The sequence below is a fragment of the Phalangium opilio genome, unplaced genomic scaffold, assembly GCF_054372755.1.
Source record: "Phalangium opilio isolate 3A_F unplaced genomic scaffold, DU_Popi_V2 ptg000056l_1, whole genome shotgun sequence".
Taxonomy (NCBI): Eukaryota; Metazoa; Arthropoda; class Arachnida; order Opiliones; family Phalangiidae; genus Phalangium; species Phalangium opilio.
In genome coordinates, this window is record NW_028324175.1 from 4,381,713 (window position 1) to 4,400,652 (window position 18,940).

At 37.2% G+C, this 18,940-nt stretch overlaps 1 protein-coding gene and 2 pseudogenes across 4 annotated transcripts in view; all 3 read left to right on the top strand.

Moving 5' to 3' along the window:
• Positions 1-328: 328 nt before the first annotated feature.
• On the top strand, positions 329-3,272 carry LOC149668085 (tRNA-dihydrouridine(20) synthase [NAD(P)+]-like; annotated as a pseudogene). The gene is made up of 12 exons (XR_016367917.1): positions 329-361; positions 417-634; positions 779-839; positions 902-1,015; positions 1,075-1,224; positions 1,302-1,418; positions 2,330-2,372; positions 2,434-2,562; positions 2,623-2,820; positions 2,887-2,974; positions 3,036-3,105; positions 3,163-3,272. The product of XR_016367917.1 is annotated as a tRNA-dihydrouridine(20) synthase [NAD(P)+]-like (transcript).
• Positions 1,496-18,940, top strand: part of LOC149668086 (tRNA-dihydrouridine(20) synthase [NAD(P)+]-like) — a 42,264-nt pseudogene continuing 24,819 nt past the window's right edge. Inside the window, exon 1 of the transcript XR_016367939.1 lies at positions 1,496-2,347. The product of XR_016367939.1 is annotated as a tRNA-dihydrouridine(20) synthase [NAD(P)+]-like (transcript). The remainder of the gene's footprint in view (positions 2,348-18,940) is intronic.
• LOC149668087 (fatty acid hydroxylase domain-containing protein 2-like) lies at positions 10,793-17,369 on the top strand. 2 transcript variants are annotated; one of them, XM_089840980.1, is made up of 3 exons: positions 10,793-11,061; positions 11,122-12,177; positions 16,867-17,369. In XM_089840980.1, exons 1-2 carry the CDS (start codon positions 10,895-10,897, stop codon positions 11,339-11,341), a joined length of 387 nt encoding a protein of 128 aa, XP_089697106.1. In that variant the 5' UTR covers positions 10,793-10,894; the 3' UTR covers positions 11,342-12,177; positions 16,867-17,369. The 2 variants fall into 2 exon arrangements, with proteins under 2 accessions (XP_089697106.1, XP_089697107.1); XM_089840981.1 differs by lacking the exon at positions 16,867-17,369 and adding an exon at positions 14,172-14,388.

Here is an 18,940-nt window from a genome sequence, read left to right on the forward strand (position 1 = left end):
GCTAAGGGCTAGGGGGGAAAGTCCGAGTTTCCTCTCCCTGTAAATAGAAGCTCCGTGATTTATCTAACTTTTAAAGATTTAAAACATTCTCCAGTTATTTTGCCAACTTTAGTAGATTTATTAAAGTACCGCCAAATATTAGTGGTTGATTTTCCCATAATTTGTGACTTTAAACAGGGTTAACAAACTTAATAACATTAACAACATAACACCTCGTTTCCATTACAATGACGCAGATGATCACTATCCTTTATGCCTGATAATTTTAGTTTCACTTGGGTCTCTTAACGGTTAGGTCTCGACCATAGATATATATACGGGTCTAACTATGGCTTCCCCTCACAGTCAATCAGATATTTGTGTGGGGTCTATGGCCTCTTAAAGATTCCAAGTACTAAATCTATGTATTCCTGCAGGAACTGATTGATTACCGATTATTAAAATGCCGAAGAATTGAAAATAGTAAACTACTTGTTCAATTAATATGTATTAAAAATACCCCACTTAAAAAATTTAATTATGAAACGATTGCTCTAGATGTTTTGGGTACTGTTGACTATGTTGATGATGATCAAAACATAGTCTTCCGAACATGTGATAATGAAAAGAAGCAATTAATTTTACAAATGTTAACGTATTAAACCTTATAATTTTTACAACAATCTCTCTAAACTTTTACTGAGCATTCGTAATAATATAAACAAGTAGCGTTAAAAGTGTAAGTATATATTTTCATCACTTGTATAAACTAATAAATAAAAAAATAACATTTTAACAGGCAGAATGATGTGGCTGGAATAGATATAAATATGGGATGTCCTAAAGAATTCTCAATCAAAGTAAAAAATTATTAAAAAAAAAAAAACAGGTAACATTAAATAACAATACTTAAAAATTTGAGGGTGGTATGGGAGCTGCTTTGCTAAAAAATCCTGAAAAAGTAGAAAAGATTTTGACCACTCTTGTTAAAAATACCAAGATGCCAATAACTTGCAAAATCCGGTTGCTTCCTTGTGTATGTTAAGTTTAAATAGATACTGAAGTCAATTTTACTTATATAATGATCATTTTTAGTTAGAAGAAACTATGAAACTAGCCAAGGTCATTGAAAGCGCGGCTGTTTCCGCTATAGCCATTCATGGTCGAAGAAAAGAAGAGAGACAAGAACAGAAATGAAGAAATTAAACAAATAGCCCAAATGTTAAAAATCCCGGTGATAGCAAAGTATAGAAAAAAAATTCAATTTTAAATTTTTAATGCAAACTTTTAAACTTTAACCCCTTTTGTTTAAATAAAATTAGTGGTGGTTCCGGTGAAATTTATTGTTACAATGATATTAAAGAGTTTAAAGAGGTGTGGAGCTTCTTCCGTGATGCTTGCCAGACAAATTGAAAAAAATTGTTCCATTTTGGGTGGTCGCCCATTTCCGCACAGTTTTATTTTTCACACCTTAAAAACCTATAGCCCGTTTCCGCGCACTTTTTCATAACCCATTTCCGCACAGTTTGCAAAAATAGAAAAATAAATATTTCTAGTTGATTACATTTTAAAAACCTTAAACTTATGTTGCTTGCCCATTGGTCCGAAAAGAGCCAAAATGTGAGGTTTTATGACTGCTCTTTAACGACAGATATATTTTTAATGCTCCTTTTACTTCTTTTTTTAACAAAATCACACTTGGTTTAATGCTTACGTCTATCATTACACTTTTCTATATCGATAGTGATATTGTAATGGTCAAATCACAAGTATAATAGCATGCCCCTATTGTAGCGTAAACTAACCTAACCTAACCGAACCGAGCCCTATCTAACCTAACCGAACCGAGCCCTATCTAACCTAACCGAACCGAGCCCTATCTAACCTAACCGAACCGAACCAAACCAAACCTAACCTAACCTAACCTGACCTAACCCCAACGGAACCAAACCTAACCCTAAACTATATCTATAGTGAAATTGAAATGGTCAAATCACAAGTTTAATAGCATGCCCCTATTGTAGCATAGCCAAACCTAACATAACCCTAAACTATATCTATAGTGAAATTGCAATGGTCAAATCTAAAGTTTAAAAGCATGCCCCTATTGTAGCATAACCAAACCTAACCTATCGAACCTAACCCTAAACGAACCGAACCTAACCTAATCAACAAGAAAATAAAAAATGTTTTATTTGCAAACGATGCGGAAATGGGCTATGGTAAAAAATGGTGAACTAAAATTTCAATGTGAAAACAGTGCGGAAATGGGCCATAAAAAGTGTTCGGAATTGGGCTATGATTCTCGAAAAATGTGCGGAAATGGGCATCCTCGCCATTTTGAGACCAGAAGGGAAAATACCATTGGGTGAATTAATTGTTGCTTATTTAAAATTGCTATTACATTTAATTAATTAAAATAATTAAATTATAATTTATTGAAAGGCGTGTTACTTTCTAGGCTGTAGATTATGATAACCATTTTCACAATACAAAATATTGCATTCAACAAATGTTGGGTTCACTACAAGAGTCTGAACGTGGAAAAAAGCTCTTGGCCTCTCAAAGAATGGAGGAAATATGGTAAATATAATTTAAAATTTGATTTGTTATTTGTTTTTTTAAACTTTACAACAATTTTAGCGAACTATGGGGCGTGTTAGACTATTACGAAGAATACCAAAAGAACTTAAAGCTTAAAGCTCACAGCTTTCAAAATAATAGGAAACGTAAAGAAAGTATAGATGGAAATGGTAATGAAGATGAACCACCAGAAGTCTCATTAAAGAAAATGAAAACTGAAGACGGTGAAACGTGGATTATGAAAGCCAGATATATCAAGTAAAATAATTTTAATCCGTTTTTAATTGCATTTGAATTGACTGACTATATTTTTGGCGTAAAAAGATCAATGTTTCCAATGGAAGAATTACCTAAAACAATTTTGTTAAATTGGACGCGACAAAATAACAAAAAGCAACCTTTTTATAAGATTGTAGATATAATTTTTATTATTAAGTTAATTACAAAGATAATTAAGTATTAATATTCCTTAGTGACCAATGGAGAAAATGTTTTCATCTATGCGGTTATAGTTGGAGGCCAAAAATACTCAAGTTCATTTTAGTAAGTGCATGGTTACTTAATATTATATAAACAATTTAACATCTTTGTTTTTCATAGTGAAAAGAACAAGAAATTTGCGGAACAAAGTGCTACGGGTTTGTTAGGACATGAAGTGTAAATGTAACAAAAATGTTATTTGATAAATCACAGTGGTTAAGAAGCGTTAATTATTTTGTTCAAATTTAACATTAAAGGCGGTTAGAGTCCACCATGTGTTAATTTGCTCCGCAGTCTCTTTACATCTCTGTTCAATAAGGGGTATTTCATTTAAGAATTCTTTAATAACTGGTACACATTGAGCCATTTCACGGTTCAAGTCTTTCAAACGTTTCTGATAGTCTTCTACAAATTGTCGTTGCTTTGCTTGAAAATTCTTCATTTCATAAATTAGTTGCACTTGTTGCGGACAAATGTCTCCATTGATTGCGTACATCTGTTTTTCATTAATGGCGCGTTTCATAAGGTAGTCAAAGCTTTGAACTCGAGAAACATTAAATATGTCTTTAATTTGGGACAAAAACGGATTTCGTTCAATTAAAGAGAGGTTCGTCTTTGTGTAAGGGACAACTTTATCTTTAATTTTTAGACGGGATAAATTTTCGATATCCAGTTCACAGAACATGTGAAATCCTAGTGCCATTTTCTCCTTCCATATTTCGATAGATGTTAAGTTATTGCAAAGATTCATTTGTGTAAACATTAATCTCGCATCTTTTCGATTTTGGAAGCGTAGAACTATTTCAGCTTTCATTTTCGCATTCGTAGACAACGCGGACAATATTGAAATATGCTTTTGTCGAATCAATCGTTCAGTTTCCTCAATAATTTCCAATTTTTCATTCAAACTTGGGTTAAATTCTGAAGTTTCAATGAGATTTATTTCTTTGCGAATTGCGCTTAACTTTGTCTCCGCGTTTTTTAAGCCTATTTCGGATTTTAATAAATCAGAGATCATCTGACGTTTGGAACTATCTGAGATTAAGGCGGCCATTTTTTCTTCAAGCTTTTTCCTCCTCAAAAGTAAGGTTTCAATCTGATTACGAATCATTCTGTATTCAGAATCAATTGCTGCGTGTTTACAACGCAAAGTATGAAAGTGGTGTTGCATACACTTGTCCTCAATTTCGTGAATTAAATCGCCTTTCCCATCCCCCATTGAAGCTGCCCTTTCACCCAGATCACTCATTTGTCCTCTGATGGAAAATGCATTTCTTAATTTGGTTACATCATTAGTCGCTTCTTGGGCTCGATGGCTTAAGCATTTCATTATGGTCTTCAAGGAGATGTTTTTCTTTAAGTCAATTATTTGTGCCGTGAGAATTCTTTTATTGAAGGATTCTTCTTCGGTATTAAGCTTTCCAATAGAATGATCATAGCAAAGAGAATAAACATTCTTTTCAATCTCCATCATTAAATTTGTGGCTAAAATTTTCCGTTTTTGTACTTTTTGACACGTGCTTGCGATTGAAAAGAATTCATCGACTATTTCGTCAGGTTTTCTCAATAACTCAAAACTCTCCCGAAGATGATTGTTAACTCGCGTAAAATGTAAGGCCTTAGACTTGGTTTCTTCGGATTTGGACTCTAACATTACAGTCACGCGTTGAAGGTGGGTTATTTGGTTTAAATCTTTGTCAATCTTAGATTGAAGGGTAGTTGCTGTCTTTTGCAACTCCTCAACATTAGATATTTCTCGCATTAACTCTAAATCAAGAGCCTTGGAATGTTCATTCAATTCTGACAGTTTCTTTAAAGCTTTACTAGTACAGGCGTTAATTGGACCATCTGTTTTGACTCGTTTTACGTTCTTTATTACATTTTCCCACAATTTCCCATTTACGCCTTTACTTAAATTTTGAAATACCTTGCACGCACTCGCAACAACAGGTCGAGTAGCTTCTTCCGAATATTCAAGTTCATCAAAAGCCCACTGTCCTATTTTTAGGGCTAAAGATTCCTTCTGCGGATCTCCCTTTAAAGGTTTTCTCCGCGACATTCTAGATTAATTAAATATTTAATTCAAACTAAATGTTAACTTCAATTGAGAATAGACAACACTATCCAAGGTTGATCGTGACAGTTGACACTTTGAAAATATTAGGCGGAATAGGCGGGAAATCTCTTGAATGTGAATGTGATTGGCTAAATAGGTCAGGTGAAGTTCAGGCACGGGAGTCCGTGACCGGCGAAAAAAAACCATTGAGTTGAGAAAATTACCCCTAGGATATAAGACCCAAGTAACTATATCACGCGCTCGTGGCGCCATCCCGATGCAAACAAAAGAACTAAAAGAAAAGGCGGGAAGACCCAATTAACTATATCACGCGCTCGTGGCGCCATCCCAATGCAAACAAAAGAACTAAAAGAAAAGTTGGGAAGACCCAATTAACTATATCATGCGCTCGTGGCGCCATCCCGGTGCAAACAAGGGAACGAAAAGAAAAGGCGGGAAATTTGACTGATTTCAAGAATACATGTATTTATACATTTCTTATCTAGGCTTCGAGATGGAGACACCATGGCGTGAGAAACTTGGAAGCTGTCCGTCCGTTCCATATTTTCAAAAGTGTCCCACGTACCCCAATAGGCAAAGGCCACTCTAGTGGTAATTTTCTCAACTCAATGAAAAAACCAACGAATGTTATGTCATAGCCATAGACCACTGGATCACGCGCTATTTTAGAAGTTTATAAACCGTCGTCTAACGCTTCGTCTGCTCTGACATTTGATAACCCTTGCCCCCTGAAGTAATTACAATAAATTGCTAGTGTAGTATTGTGTTTTTTAAACAATAGCTATGGCTGCGTTCAGTAACACTCATCAGTAAAAAATCGATGTTTGGAAAAATTAAATCGGTGTTCTTTTGACGTCATGATGACGTTGCAGTTGTTGAAAGGCACAATTTTGTGTAATCAATGCTTTTCAAAATGGCGACGATATAGTGATAAGGTTATGGCAGAGGCTTAAATAATGATACCGAACTGTTTACAAAGATATTGTACTTCAATTTATCAATTAAATTCTGACATAATCCTTATTTTAACGAAATAATATATTGCTTTTTAGTATTATTATCCATAAGGATAATATTTGTCAATTCTTTATTATTTAAAATTGCAGTGATTGGGATGTAGTTCCCTCCATTTATTTTTGTCGCGGCGCAAAATGACGAAATTTACGTCATGAATCCAATGCTCATTAAAAAAACCTCCTCTCACAGCTGATTTTTCTGATGGGGATCCGATGAGCATCATGACGTCACGCCCAAAGACGCGAAAAACCGTTCAGTAAGACATCGATGTCATCTTTTAGTCATCGATGTTTTTGATCTCGGTTACTGAACGCAGCCCATGACATTGAAAGACTATTAACATTGTGGTATATAAGACGGAAAATATTCAACCAACATAATTCATTGGCTTCTAAGAAAATAAGGTAAGATGCCAATTATCAACCACTACACTATTAATGACACTGTCGTGAAAGCTCATTACACAAACTTCATAACACCCAAAGGGTTTCAAAGCTTCCTCCCACAAATTCATCTTTAGCAAACCCTCATGTTATTTGTTACCAAATTGTTATGGAAAAATTAATAATAAAATTGTTATAATTGACTTCCTGATAATGATTATTATTCATCTTTAAATAGGGTATATTAATCGCGATCAGGAATACATAGAAGTAGTAAATCTATGTATTCCTGATTGGACCTTTAGTTATGGGTTCTCACGCCGCTACTACATGGCTGTGGTTCACCTGGGTCACATTTTCGACGCTCAATGCCCACTCTGGATTTCACATGCCATTTTTCCCTTCTCCAGAAGCCCACGACTATCACCATTTGCATAAGTTTATAAACTTATGCAACTCGGGTAGTTTCCCTTTTTAGTATCAAAGTTATTTGGAGCAGCTTAAGTCATAAAAGCAAAGTTTTCGCTATATAGTGAGAAAAGCTTCCATTATTGGAGGGTCCGGAGCATTTAAACAGTAAATTCGTGTTGTACAGGAGTCGGGAGGGTAGCATGCTTTGTAGTCATCCCCAAATACTTTTAGGTGGTTGAAAACTAGGTATGAGTCATTTTACAGTAAGTTTAACCTTGGAGGAGTGAGGCGAGAGGGAGTGTTAGTCTAATGTTTAAGAAGCAGTAATATAAATGGAAGGGGAAAAAAGGGAGGGTAGGAATTTTATCTCTCTCTCTCTCTCCCTCACGATTCTAGCTAATGCGCACGCGCGAGTGGCCGGTTACTACACTGACAGTCTGACACACTCTCTCCTCCATTGTTTGACAAATAAGGGCATAAAGTTCAAAGTGGGAGTGGGGGACCTTCCCTAAAGTCACCGTGGTTGACGTAGGGACTTTCATTATAGTTCCAAAAGTCCCCGTCTGACGTATTCCTCTTCTTTACTCGTTCATAATTAGATTCAATCAAAATTTTGGTGTAATGGGTGTATTGGATCGCTTCCTTTGAAACAACTTTACCCTGATAATATTAAAGAGAAAGCAATTCCCACTAAGAAAACTGAATAAGCATATTTACCAAAAAAAAAAATGTAACGAATAACTTAGCAGCTTTAAGCGCAGTATTGAAACCCTGTCGGTATTATTTTAATTAATAAATAGTATTATGAATATTGCTAGAACTTTTAAAATTGTGGGAGAATATTTCCCCTTTTATTTAGCATAGTTAAAATCGCAAATGCTGCTATACCTATAGTGATGTAACGCATTCAGTTTTAAATTATTGTAAGTGTACATTAAAAATAAATATTTAAATACATAATTTAACAGCTGTATCACTGTATAATTGGATAAATAAATAAAATAGAGTACTAGTTTTACAACCTTGGTTTGTTTATAGTTGTGAAATACGCAACTGTTGTTTAATATGAAAATTCCACCGATACCGTTTATTTGCGCGCACGCGCACCTTAGTAAGAGCGTGGCGGCCATCTTAGGTTATTTCCTCGCTGCAAGACGCGCAGCACCGCCCGACGGAGCCTCAGTTCACTATACGCGGGAAGAAGGCGACCTCTCTCTTGTGGTGTTTGAGCCTTCTCTACTGAAATTAATGGAGTGGTCTATTTGGAAGGTTTTTCGTAAAGGGAGGGTGAAGTAGAAAATCAAGTGATTTTTATCGGTTTTTCTACTAATTATAAGACCAGTCTGCATAGTGGCACGTTCCGTGTCGAATGCATTTTATTACGAGATTGGATAAAACAAGTTGGGAAAACCAAAATATTACCTCTCCGTGTCAAGAAGATTATATGAACTTAAGTATCCAATGAAAACGTTATTATGTTTCTGAGTTGGGGTTTCCCATTTTTGTTGTTGTTTTGAAAAATATATCGCAATGCACGGGCCTTGATAGATATAGGAGGCAATGAATGATATATATCACAATGCACGGGCCTTGATAGATATAGGAGGCAATGAATGAAATATATCACAATGCACGGGCCTTGATAGATATAGGAGGCAATGAAGGAAATATATCGCATGCACGGGCCTTGGTAGATATAGGAGGCAATGATAATCTCTCTCTTTGCACGAGAGGTTTATCTTTAATATTTAAATAAATATAATTATTTTTAATTATTTTAATCTTCAATAATTAACATTAATAATAGTTAAATCGTTTAAAATAAAGTTATACCTATTATCTTCTCAAACTTTGCTAATATTGACGTTTAAAGTGAAGGGTACCCCTCTTGCCCGCTTTTTTCAAATTTGGGGTATATATACGATTCGTTTCCATTATAATAGTAAGGAAAAAGCGCAATTGCGAAACCTCTGGTGGTCGATGCCACCTTATGGAGGCTAGACGTTTCTCGTAACCCTAGCCGATCGCCGTGTATATCCTAAAACCAAACGATGATAATGGAGTAGAAGCCAATGATACAGATTGGTGTCTATGTGGAATAGACGGAAGACCAGTGGATGGTGGTGTTAGAAGCCAGTGTAAGTGCAGACTGGTGTCAATGTGGGATTGACAAAGAACAGAAAATGGTGGTGATTAGAAGCCAGTAAGAACACACTGGTGTCCGTGTGGGATGGACAAAGACCAGAAGATGGTGGTGTGAGAACTCAAGTAGAGGAGCCATTTCCGTGACTGTGAAGATACGCAAACTGCGAACGCGGTCACGTGGGTGTAACAACGGACAGACACACAGACACACACACAGACAGACAGACACACACACAGACACGGCCGTTACAGAACCTCTCCTGGACTACGTCACACGGAGAGGTAAAAAATATATGGGATTATTTGTATGAACTATGCGGAAAAGATGATTTCAATGCGGCGGTTTGGGGTAAGTTGACTTTTAATTCAAGTTATTCGCGCAAATGTTTAATTTGAAAGACCAAGTGTAATACAGCTTATTCGCGAGGTAAAATTTCGTCATACGTAAATGAGAATATGCATGGCTGCATAATGATTCCTTATAGCTGTATGCATTCCTGATACTTATTAATTAAATAATCTGTCTTAACAGGATTGAACCTAATGGGATTTATAGTCTATTGGGTGTTGGGTGGCCTTTTCACTCTAATCGATGTGACTGGAAAATCCGAGTTTCTCTTGAAGTACAAAATGCAAGAGAGTATCCAGTATGTCATCAACCTTAACAATTAATTAAGGCATGATGAGTCCCAGTCTGGGAAATAAGGATATTTTTTAAACTAGTCCTTTGGACCAGTGACCCCCCTAGTGTCCGAAATAATAAACTTGTCAACGGAGTGGTCCCAGCCTTTGTTCTCCTACAGATTTGCAATTAAGAAACTGGTCCCGAGGACCAGTAACCCCCAATTCTTGAATTTAAAAACTAGACTGATGAGAACCTAGGATTTACACTGTGCAGTTATATGGCTCTGAAACCCTCCCCCCCCCGTCTCTCTTTAAAGGTTCTCGTGTCATATATGGGTTCTTAATTGCCAGAATTTATATTTATATCAGATAAAAACAAACCGTTTATGGAAAGTAATCGCTCAAGTGATCTTGAACCAACTAGTGGTAATACCTTTCAGCGCAGTTATGTTCCTATTATTGAAACTGCGAGGTTGCGGTTGTGGACAGTTACCGACATTCCAAAGATTGCTGTTCGAGTTTATGATCTTCACTCTTGTACAAGAAACGGGGTTTTATTACAGTCATAGGTGAGGTAAAAGTTCGGAAAATCACAGCTTGTTTCATTTTCCGCCTACTTTATCGGGCATATTTTTGAAAGGAATTAAAGTCGATAGTGTTTGGTCAAACTTAGGCCAGGCTAGATTAGGTTTTTCTTTTCGCTTAGGTAGGGTTAGGTTTGGTCGAGGGGGTAGACACTTGAGAACTCAGGTGTACGATATGTCTTGAACTCAATGTACTGTCAAAGCTGAACTGTGAGTTCCGAAGGCTTTGAACTCAATGCACTGTCAAAGCTGAACTGTGAGTTCCGAAGACTTTGAACTCAATGCACTGTCAAAGCTGAACTGTGAGTTCCGAAGGCTTTGAACTCAATGCACTGTCAAAGCTGAACTTTTTTGAACTCAGGTGTACACAGAGATCCAAAGCGTCTACCCCCTCGGGTTTGGTTTGGTCAACGCTCCAGGATTAGGGTGGGTAGTTCCTTTTAGCTCGTGGAAATTAAGTAAAAATGTTTCAATTTTAGTCCATAAATATCTATTGTTTTATTAGGTTATTGCACCGTCCACTTGTGTATAAACATATCCACAAACAGCACCACTCATGGACTTCACCCATATCAATAACTGCGATTTATTGTCATCCTGTGGAGCATTTGATGTCAAATATGTTACCAGGATATATGGGGCCTTTAATTATGGACTCTCACATTCGGGTCATATGGCTATGGTTCACTGGAATGATATTTATTACTCTAAACTCTCACAGTGGTTTTCATTTGCCATTTTTCCCATCTCCAGAAGCCCACGATTTTCACCATTTGAAGTAATAAATGACTGAATAAATTACGATCTCTTTATATTTAATTTATGAATAAATTATTAGGTTCAATCAAAATTTTGGAGCTCTGGGTGTGTTGGACCGTTTACACGGAACCGATTCTGGTTTTCGAGCCAGCTCGGCTTATCATCGACATATTCTAATGTTGACTTTAGTACCGCCTAGACAACTCTATCCCGAGGGCTTCAATAAGAAGACTAAAGTATCGATTAAAATGAATATAGTTCAAACATTTATTTCAAGGTTTAATTTGTTCTTGAAATAATTGCAAAGTGATATCTTTCAATAATATTTGTATTCCTGGATGGAGATACTCTTTTATATTTTAGTCAATTTATATTACGGAAATAATTGACTATATTCCATCGTTGTCAAATTGGAACCAAGCTTTATAATTGTTTGATAAGTATTACATAAAGTTTTCAAAAGTCTATCTATATCTAAATCAAAGTCCTGACTGACTGATAATCAACGCCCGTCGCCCAGCCCAAAACCGCTTGCCCTAGAAGGCTGAAAATTTTCAGGAAAGTTACTCATAAGTAGTAGGCGCGTACTAAGAAAGATTTTTCCGATCCGCCGCCATCTTAAAAAATGGCGCCCAGAAATGTAAAAGATCTTCTCTATGCAACAAAGTCCGCGCGTTTCAACCGATTTCACTAATATTTAGTACACTGTTTTCCTTTAACCTATAGACGGGCTGAATGGTCTTTTGGGTTCAATTTGTTGCCATCTATTTAAATGGCGGCCAGAAATTTAAAAACCCTTCTTTATGGAATAATGTTCGCGTGAAAAATAATAAAAAATGTCCCGACGGGCAACGCCGAGTGCCCTCGCTCCTAGGGTGCTTCAAAAAATTAGTCATCAGTAAAATCCACCCATTCTTTATATCATTTTCATGGAAGTTCTTATTACACGCGAGCGACGCCGCGGGTAAAAGCTAGTTGGTCATAGTTGCGCCTCTAATTTCAATCTTTATTCTATCAGGGTTGCATACTACACCCCGGTGATCATCGGGTGATAAGTGTCAGAGAGTGTTCGCGGTCTCAGGGGTTCCCAGATAGATTTCAATTCTGCGGAAATATTCTCGAGCGCCACAGACAGGTACGTATTGTTCTAAATAATGTGCGCATAGGGTATGTGGTAACGCAGGGCTGATACTAAGTCACTTTTTTCAAATTCGGTTGCTAAAAGTCACTTTTTTGGATTTTTGTGTCTTTCGGTGTTATCTTCTCGACCACAACATTAAACGTTATATATTTCAATTGCCCAGCTGTAAGGCGGTGCAAACATTGGATCACAGTTGATCAAAGCCCAAAATCGTGAAGCTCGCTCAACGAATGTTTAACTTAATACTTAAAATCAATCCAATTCAAATGAATATTTTGGTTTTGATTTAAAATGACATCAATTTCTTTGCATTCTGAGTTGTGCTCCAAAATGATTTAATTGAATTTCGCCGTAGACCTTTTATGAGGTGCCTTTCCGTTGACTGCGTGAAATATCTAAGCCCATAGATTGGGCGTAATTACGACACCGACTTTTAAAATATCTTTAATTGCGAAAATCAGTCATCTCTGAAAACATCATTTCAAGTGGCCCTTTAAATAGCTTAGTTTGCCCTATCCCTATTCAGTCACTTTTTGTTTACTATTTTTAAATTAATTTTTCACTTATTCAATTGAAATTGAGCGTATCAGTGAGTATCAGCCCTGGGTAACGTGAAAAAACCTATTAAAGAATTTTTTGATTTTTAACTAACTGTCTTATAATGGCACTGTTAAGGACCTTGCCGACTTTGATAGTAGACTCGAGACTTTTTGTCTTTGTAGAGCCGTTACGGTAAAATCGAGGAGCGGACTTAAAGGGACTATGAAGAATAGGCGGACCCTTGAGAATTTTTTTTACAAAGGTGCTGTGATTGCCCATATTTTATCACTTGCACGATAATGTTGAGTAACACAAAATATTTTTGTTTTGCAATCCCTTGGGGGGGAGGTGTTGTGACGTCAATAACGACTTTAAAAAAAACTTCAACGGTCCGCCGACTACTTTACTGACCCTTTAAGCGTTACAAGTCCTGACTTTCGCCCTTACAAACACACATTTTCTCGTAATCATTTTAATATGGTGACAATTTTTTGAAAGTGAACTTGGTTTCGGAGCATTTTAAATATACTTAGCCAATCTTTTTGAAGCTGGATTTTAAATTTGATTTTATTTAAGTTCCAATTTACAATTTTCTCAATTTTCCGCCGATTATTTTCGAATGCCGGCATTGCTTTAAACGTGCAGAAAATTGATACTCTACGGCTTTTACTATTCAATGTTGACCAAGGCAGTCTGATTCATTTTCTCCAAATACGCCAACTTTCAGTCTTGACTATTCGTCAAATAATGACCGGAAAATTATGAAATGGGACGCTAAATGTGAATTAGAATGACTTTTCATGTAAAATTGAATGACGAAAATATTTCTAAATAAGTTAAAAATGCTTATAAATCAATGTCCCCATAGTTAAAACATTGTCAAATCTGTGTTGGTAGCGCACGTTATTTGTTGTGACTAGCGAAGCTGACAAGCCTCCTACTAGCAAAAAGATGAAAAATTTCACAGTCGGCCATGATTTATGGCTTGAGTACGATTAGTAATTTCAAAAGTATATAGATTTAAAAACAAAAAGTACACTTCGTTAATTGAAACTTTCTCGTGCCGTCGGCCTCCTTTATGCCGGAATAGTGTTGAAGGCCCCTCTGCGTATGATTACCTTCCCGACCGTGGCACAGGGAACAAGCCGTGAATAAGCTCATAAATGAGTATCAAAAAGTAACGTTTGGATGGCCAGAATCATGTACTGCTTTCTATAAACCTATGACCGCGTCAGAAAAGCTCTTCCCTGATTGGTTAGTTCCTGTAGGCGGTTGAGCTTGGGGTAGTTTGCTTCTCAGATTACATGCCGTCTACAGCCAAAGGCGGGGAATTGTTTATGAAGTGTACTTTTTGTTTTTATATCTATATACTTTTGGTAATTTGCTATTTGCATTTATTTGAACTTTTAATTATTATTATTTCTAATGTTGTTTGGATACTTTTATAGATTGGAAATGCTGTTCCCCCACCCCTGGCCAAAGCCATATGCCAAGAAATTTTAATGTCGTTAACTTGCAAAGAATAAATTAAAAAGTTTTAGTTTCTGCAAAAAGTTTAATAAGAAGCCACGCTTATTTGGTTATCTGTTAATGTTAATTTTAATTTTTTAAAAAATTTAATTTTTTTAAAAATTGTAACCTTGAATAATTCCAAGTCAAATGTAAAAAAATAAAGTTGTGATAATTTCGTTTACTATAATCTGAACTGCTTTTTACCTCTCCGAGTGACGATGACGTCACGGAGAGGTATTACACTGGACGTGTCTGTGTCACCGTGTTCGCATTTGGCAAAACGGAGCGAACGTGTTCGCAGATAGCAATATTATCTTCTGCTCCATCATCATCGTTAGGAATAAGAAGTACGCGGAGATCGGCTAGGGCTACGAGAAACGTCTAGCCTCCCAATGGCAACTCCCCCAAAGGTTCATGCAATTGCGGCTCTTCTTATCATTTATAGCATGAATCTATATAACTATGAATATACAGCTCTGCCATATGCCCCTTCAATCAAGTCGATTTGGTTTGGGTGTTACCCTCCTAGCTTTGACGCGTTTTGCGTAGCTCTAATAGCCAATCACGAGACAAGAGGAAGTGACGTTTCGAATTTACACAACCCCGGACTCCCCCTTCCTTCTCCCGCTCCTAACACTAGCAGACACGTGACTGATGTCTCCTTTCGCTAAGCCCCGTCCAAACCTTATCCAGAGGTTAGACAGCGTAACGCAGCTGTATATTCAAGTTTATAGTGAATATACCCTAAATAAAAAATTGTTTAGAGGCATAGGCTTGAATTCAAACCTCAACAATAGCTATGTTTAAAATTGTTCTAGGAATAAAGTTTCTTAAAACGTTTTAAATAGAGCTAAGCTAAATTAATGACGATTAAAATAATATCAATTTTAATTATTTAAGAAAGACCTCTTTAATTGCGTCTCGATTCGGAGAGGTTTATTTTGGGCTGCGTTCAGTAACACTCATCAGGAAAAACATCGATGTTTGGGAAAATGTGTTCTTTTGACGTCATGATGACGTTGCAGTTGTTGAACTGCACAATTTTGTGAAATCCATGCTTTTCAAAATGGCGACGATATTATGATGACGTTATGGCAGAGGCTTATATAATAAAACCGAACTATTTGCAAAGATATTGTACTTCAATTCATCAATTAAATCGAAACGCCTACCTCTTAAAACTCTGTCATAAACCTTTTATTACCGAAATAGTACATTGCTTTGCAAAATGACGAAATTTACGTCATGAATCTGATGCTCATCGAAAAAACCTCACAGCTGATTTTTCTGATGGGCATCCGATGAGCATCATGACGTCACGCCCAAAGACCAGGGCCGTCGAGAGACGGGGCAATTCGGTCCATTTTCCCGGGGCCCGTACCTCTCGGGGGCCCGGTCAGACATCGACCTTATTTAATTTTAGTGGATAATGTTTGTGAAAATATAAATATAATACTTAAAAAAATGTTATCTTCAACTAGACTTTAAACAGTAAAAGGCAAAAAGAAAATGTAGAGCGGTAGTTTTACAAATTAAACCTTCTCTAAAAATGCATTCAGTCCCTTATTCTCCAAAACCATGAATCAGTAAATTATAAACGGAGGTTTAAGTTTTGTTCCTCAAGGGAATCACCCTGTGCCCCGGAAAAACTTGAACTTTTTTCGAGTTGTTTCTTTGCTGTGGACGATAGGGCGTTCATGAATATTATTGAATTGATCATAAAGTAGAAAGTCATATACCAATAAGGCATATAGCAACAGCTTTCTAACTTGAAAGTTTATGGTTATGGGTTTCGGCAAAGTAGTCTTATAATTTAACAACACAACATGTAGTACAGATAGCGTCTTGCAGTCGCTTAGCTGTAAATTGATATTTTGTAAGTTACAATTAAAGAAGCCTAAAGAGTATCATAATTTTAAGTTAAATCAGAAGGGGATAATAGAAGAAGGATGACACTCTGTATCCTCTTAATGCTTTAGTTATGTAACGTCATTCTTCCCAGGCCCCCCCTTTTAGTTTGCGTTCCCGCTCATCAAACTACAAATGGGCATCGCACTGTAAAGTGAATTCTATCGTTCTTTGGCCCTAAATCCCCAGCAATCATTCCACAAACCTCGTCTTGACGTGGGACAAAATCCACAAGCGCGTCTTGCCAAATATTTAAACGCTAATAGAGTAATGATGAGGGAACTTTTTATCGTGTATGTGATTCGGTTTAGTAACCTTGCACTAAATGTTCCGATGTTGGGAAGAGTGACGTTACACTTACCCCGCTATGTGGTATACTTCACTCGAAGAGAAGTATTATATACTTCTGGTTAAATTAACTTCTAAACTAGTTATCCGTACTGAAACAAAAACATGAAAAATATGACAAGCTTCACTTTGGACATGCTACACGGTATAATGTTCTGAGATCCTATTCACAGGCAAGTTTTAAATATCTCCACTTGCATATAATAATGTTTACTTTTTTATTATTATCTCAATTTTGCTGTGCTATAGCCAGTGACAGTATGTTTTATATAAAGTGTATAAAACTAAAAATTATTTATATGGGACATGGTTGTACATGAAATCTGAGAATTTATACGGTTTAGCAGCTACTAAACGAAGATTTTCATATTTTAGCACTTAAGTGTTTTTGTTAGGATGTCACTTCTTTTAACCTTTCCGAGCGGCGATAACGTCACGGGGAGGTACTACACTGGACGTGTCTGTGTCCCTCACCGCGTTCGAAAATGGCAAATCGGAGCTAACGTTTTCGCAGAAAGCGATTTTTGGTATTACTCCCATCATTAGGATTAAGAAGTATGCAGCGATCGGTCCGCGACAATTTGGTCTCCCGGGCGCTGCGCTGCTTGCAGCTTGCGTCGTGACGCGCGTGATCGAGTGGGCTATGGTACAACGCAAGACGGGTCGTAGTCATAGCGACAGAGGTAAACAGGAATTACGTATTTTTGGCCCTCCTTGTCAGCAACGTCACCAATACGTAGTTTTAGTGAGCCAATAAGGTAATTTAATTTTTTGGTTACGTGTTGAAGGAAGGGGCTATATACTCGGCTATGAGTCGGACTGAAGTAAAGGCCAGATGTTGTGCATTCCGTCTTAAAAAAAATAAATCTATCCCTGACGAGACCAAGAAAAATTTTAGATACAACCAAAAGTAGATAGGGGGAAAGTAAAGCACTTGGAAGATCCCCGCGCCATGAAAACCTAGAAACCCCCTTTCCTCTCTCTCACAGTTCCTACCCCCTCGCGTAGGAGAGGCATTGCACATTGCCAGTGCCTATTTGCAACTGAAAAATAGTTCTGTAAACAGTTTTAAAAGGACTCCTACTAGCTAAGGCTTAACAAGATTGCATACGGATATAGGGTAAAGCAACATCTGTGAGTGGAAACGTTAAAATTAATAAAAGACGATCTTTTTACCACGGACGATACTGGAAGTAGAATTAGAATATTTAACTGTATGAAAGGTAATGGATCCATGAATGAACTGTTATATGATATGATTTGTGATCTTCTTAAGTCAAAACATGAAGAAGATAGTGGTGGTTATTCTGCATTTCTTTTTGCATGGACTATTAAAGGATAAAAATCAGCGCCCCGAATTTTTAAACGATGTAACACTTGGTTGATTTGAATTTTCCTTTAGAGCAGACAATTTCACCGGCTACTGTCCCGGGGCGCTGCCGTCGCTATCAGAGAGAATTTTGAAAGGGAGTGGAAGGCCCCCCTTTGACTCTATTAAACGTGATGACGCCCAAACAAGATGTCGCGTTGAGCTTTTTGGGGTAGGCGAGTTTCCGGCCACGTGTTCTAAAATATCTCTGTTACAAACGCATCATACCGGAAATCGACCTGCCTAGATAACGTTTAGCAGACGACGTTGCGCTACATTCCAAACCACCCCTTCCACTCCCCTTCTAAATTCTCTCTGTCGCTATGAACTACCTCTAAAAAAATCGATAAGGGGTTGGGGTGTTTTCTCAAACGTCATTGGCTAACTCGCATAGGGCGTAAGGGAGAGGAGAGAGAGCTTCTAAACTTAGAGGAAACCCACAGTCAAAGGTGGGGAACCATCCTCGAGCTTTACTTTCCCCCTATCTACTTTTGATACAACGCAAAATTGAAACGAGACGTTTACGGCTTAAATAAGAGTTGAGTACTTGAATTAAGGGTCAAGATTGGTTCGTTCAATGGTTAGGAAGAATTGGCCTCCGTACCATCGCAATTAAATACATTCAATAAGATTTATTTAAATTCTGTAAAAATTATTGTTAATGCTTAAGGAGAAAGAAACGTTCAAACTTAGATGCGAATAAACTATAACAGAAGTAAGATAGGGGACTTGAAGTATCGAGTTTACTAAAATTCTTCACTTGGCGAAAGTGAATATTCTTGATAAGACAGCAACGGTTGGCCCTCTGTTAGAGGTTACTGAGTTTTCCCTCCAAAAAGTGAGACTCTCTCTCGGGTGGCGGTAGATGGGAGCCGAACTAGATTCAAGCACCCGCTTCGTCCGTGTACACCCCCGGCTTTAGGTTGAGGGGAATGGGGGTAGGAAATGTTTTTGGAACTCGACCAATTTTGTTTCTCAGTCTAGTGTAGGCGCAGGGATGGAAACGACGAATAAAATCCTCAGGATCTATTACCACCAATGCTAGAGCTCTTTACTTCTAGTGCCTTATCTTACTTCTGA

Coding starts and splice junctions, on each gene's coding strand:
- LOC149668087 (XM_089840980.1), top strand. CDS start 10,895: ATGTCAAATATGTTACCAGGATATATGGGGCCTTTAATTATGGACTCT. Junction 11,062..11,121: donor CACGATTTTCACCATTTGAA/GTAATAAATGAC, acceptor ATAAATTATTAG/GTTCAATCAAAATTTTGGAG.